The sequence below is a fragment of the Oratosquilla oratoria genome, chromosome 7 (genome assembly GCF_046742065.1).
Source record: "Oratosquilla oratoria isolate Oo_2021 chromosome 7, ASM4674206v1, whole genome shotgun sequence".
In the NCBI taxonomy this organism is placed as follows: domain Eukaryota; kingdom Metazoa; phylum Arthropoda; class Malacostraca; order Stomatopoda; family Squillidae; genus Oratosquilla; species Oratosquilla oratoria.
In genome coordinates, this window is record NC_134783.1 from 52,434,728 (window position 1) to 52,437,227 (window position 2,500).

At 30.8% G+C, this 2,500-nt stretch overlaps 1 protein-coding gene across 2 annotated transcripts in view; it reads left to right on the forward strand.

Moving 5' to 3' along the window:
- Nucleotides 1-2,500, forward strand: part of LOC143027158 (uncharacterized) — a 34,579-nt gene that overhangs the window by 9,257 nt on the left and 22,822 nt on the right. For both annotated transcript variants that reach the window (XM_076188245.1, XM_076188244.1), the window contains one exon: nucleotides 1,145-1,308. In XM_076188245.1, the coding sequence (XP_076044360.1) occupies nucleotides 1,145-1,308 (164 nt within the window). The remainder of the gene's footprint in view (nucleotides 1-1,144; nucleotides 1,309-2,500) is intronic.

The following is a 2,500-nucleotide window of genomic DNA, read 5'->3' on the forward strand; positions in this document are numbered from 1 at the left end:
AATTTTGTCAAATCTAACAGTAAAATAGATGTTCGCTGTCCGAGCGGTTTAGAGCGTCGCTACTTGCGGCGGAGGCCGAGGTGACGGTGGTTCGAATCTGACACCAGCGAGTTGGACCAAGGTCATGGTTAATTAAATTCCGAGCTACAAAATCCTCTGTGAGGGGCAGCGTTCTATCCTCCCGATAGGGAGAGTGCGAAACCTAACGCCAGCGAGTTGGACCAAGGTCATAGTTCATTAAGTTCCAAGCTACAAAATCCTCTGTGAGGGGCACCGTTCTAGCCTCCTGATAGAGAGAATTTCCTGACATTAAGCCAGTTGACCGATCAATAAGAGGCTAATCCACGCATCCCATTAGATCGTTAAGACTTTTGTGATTCTGCATTTCGACCTCTCTGTCACGGTCTGTATTTCTATCTCTCTCAATCTCTTTGTTTATACTCTTCTTCTTTCTTCTCTTCTTCCTCTTTCCCTCTTTTTTTTTTTAACTCATCCTCTGCTTTCTTTATCCATGCTTTTTCTTTTTTCTTCATTTCCTTCTGCAGCTTTGAGTTAAATACCTGAAGCAATTTAGCTTTTAAGTTCGTCAGTAAACTTGACTAGGTAATCATCTTTCTCTTATTTCTTATCTCTTTCTCTCTTTTTTCATTTTTTTTTTTATTTTTTCCTTTATAAATTTCTTCATTATTATCCCGTCTTTCCCCTTTCTGTTTCTCTTTTTTCTCTTTTTGTTGTTGTTGTTCTTTCATTCTTTTCCTTTTTTCTCTTTTTTAATTTTCTTTTTTTTCTTTTTTCCTTTATAAATTTCATTATTATTCCTTCTTTCCTCTTTCTTTTTCTCTTTTTTCTCTTTTTTATTGTTGTTCTTTCATTCTTTTCCTTTTTTCTCTTTTTTCATTTTTTCATTTTTTCTTTTTTTTCTTTATAAATTTCTTCATTATTATTCCTTCTTTCCTCTTTCTTTTTCTCTTTTTTTTTTTTGTTCTTTCATTCTTTTTTTTTCTTTTTTCCTTTATAAATTTCTCCATTATTATTCCTTCTTTCCTCTTTCTTTGTCTCTTTTTCTCATTTTCTTATTGTTGTTCTTTCATTCTTTTCCTTTTTTATATTTTTTTCATTTTCTTTTCTTTTTTTTTCTTTTCAGTTATCCCAGCCCCTCCATCGAATGTTTCGATAATACCTCTTAGTCCGAAGTCTCTTCAAGTGTCGTGGATAGTGTCTGGGAATATCGTCCTTCTTGGACCAATTGCTCAACTGATACAATACAAATACCAAGGAGGACCATGCACAGTCGTGAGTGCCGCAAAGGTAATATTTGGGTCTTATTTTGTTTATCTGTGTATCTAAATGCTATCACCGGCATTATCATAATTAATGTAATTACAATTATCATTACAATTATAATTACAATTATCATTACAATTATCATTACCATTATCATTGCAATTACCATTGTGATTATCTTTAAAATTATCATTACAATTAACATTACAATTATCATTTTCATTGTCTGCCATTGTCATTGATATCATCATCATCATTGTTATAATTTATAATCATCATTGTTATGATTTATTATCATTATCATCTATCATCAGTTATCATTTATCATTTATTATTTATTATCATCATTGTTATCATTTATTACCATCATTGTTACTATCTGTTTTTGTTGTTATTGCTGTTATTATTGTTGTTGATGTTGTTGTTGATGTTGTTGTTGATGTTGTTGTTGATGTTGTTGTTGATGTTGTTGATGTTGTTGTTGATGTTGTTGATGTTTTTGTTGATGTTGTTGTTGATGTTGTTGTTGATGTTGTTGTTGATGTTGTTGTTGATGTTGTTGTTGATGTTGTTGTTGATGTTGTTGTTGATGTTGTTGTTGATGTTGTTGTTGATGTTGTTGTTGATGTTGTTGTTGATGTTGTTGATGTTGATGTTGTTGATGTTGTTGATGTTGTTATTGATATTGTTGTTGATGTTGTTGTTGATGATGTTTGTTGTTGTTGATGATGTTTGTTGTTGTTGATGATGTTTGTTGTTGTTGATGATGTTTGTTGTTGTTGATGATGTTTGTTGTTGTTGATGATGTTTGTTGTTGTTGATGATGTTTGTTGTTGTTGATGTTGTTGATGTTGTTGTTGATGTTGTTGTTGTTGATGTTGTTGTTGATGTTGTTGATGTTGTTGATGTTGTTGATGTTGTTGATGTTGTTGATGTTGTTGATGTTGTTGTTGTTGTTATTATTATCATTAGCATTACCATACTTTTCAAAATATTGGGGATTATAAGTAAAGATTACTTAAGCTGGAGTCCATCTTGCTTGACTGTCTAAAAAATAGATACGAATAAGTAAACGATAAATAGATATATGAATAAGTAAATAAGAAATAGATAAGTAGGAAATTAGTAAATAGATATATGAATAAATAGATAAATAGACAGAGATATAAATGTATAGATAAATAAATAGATAAAATAAATGAATAGTTAAATATAT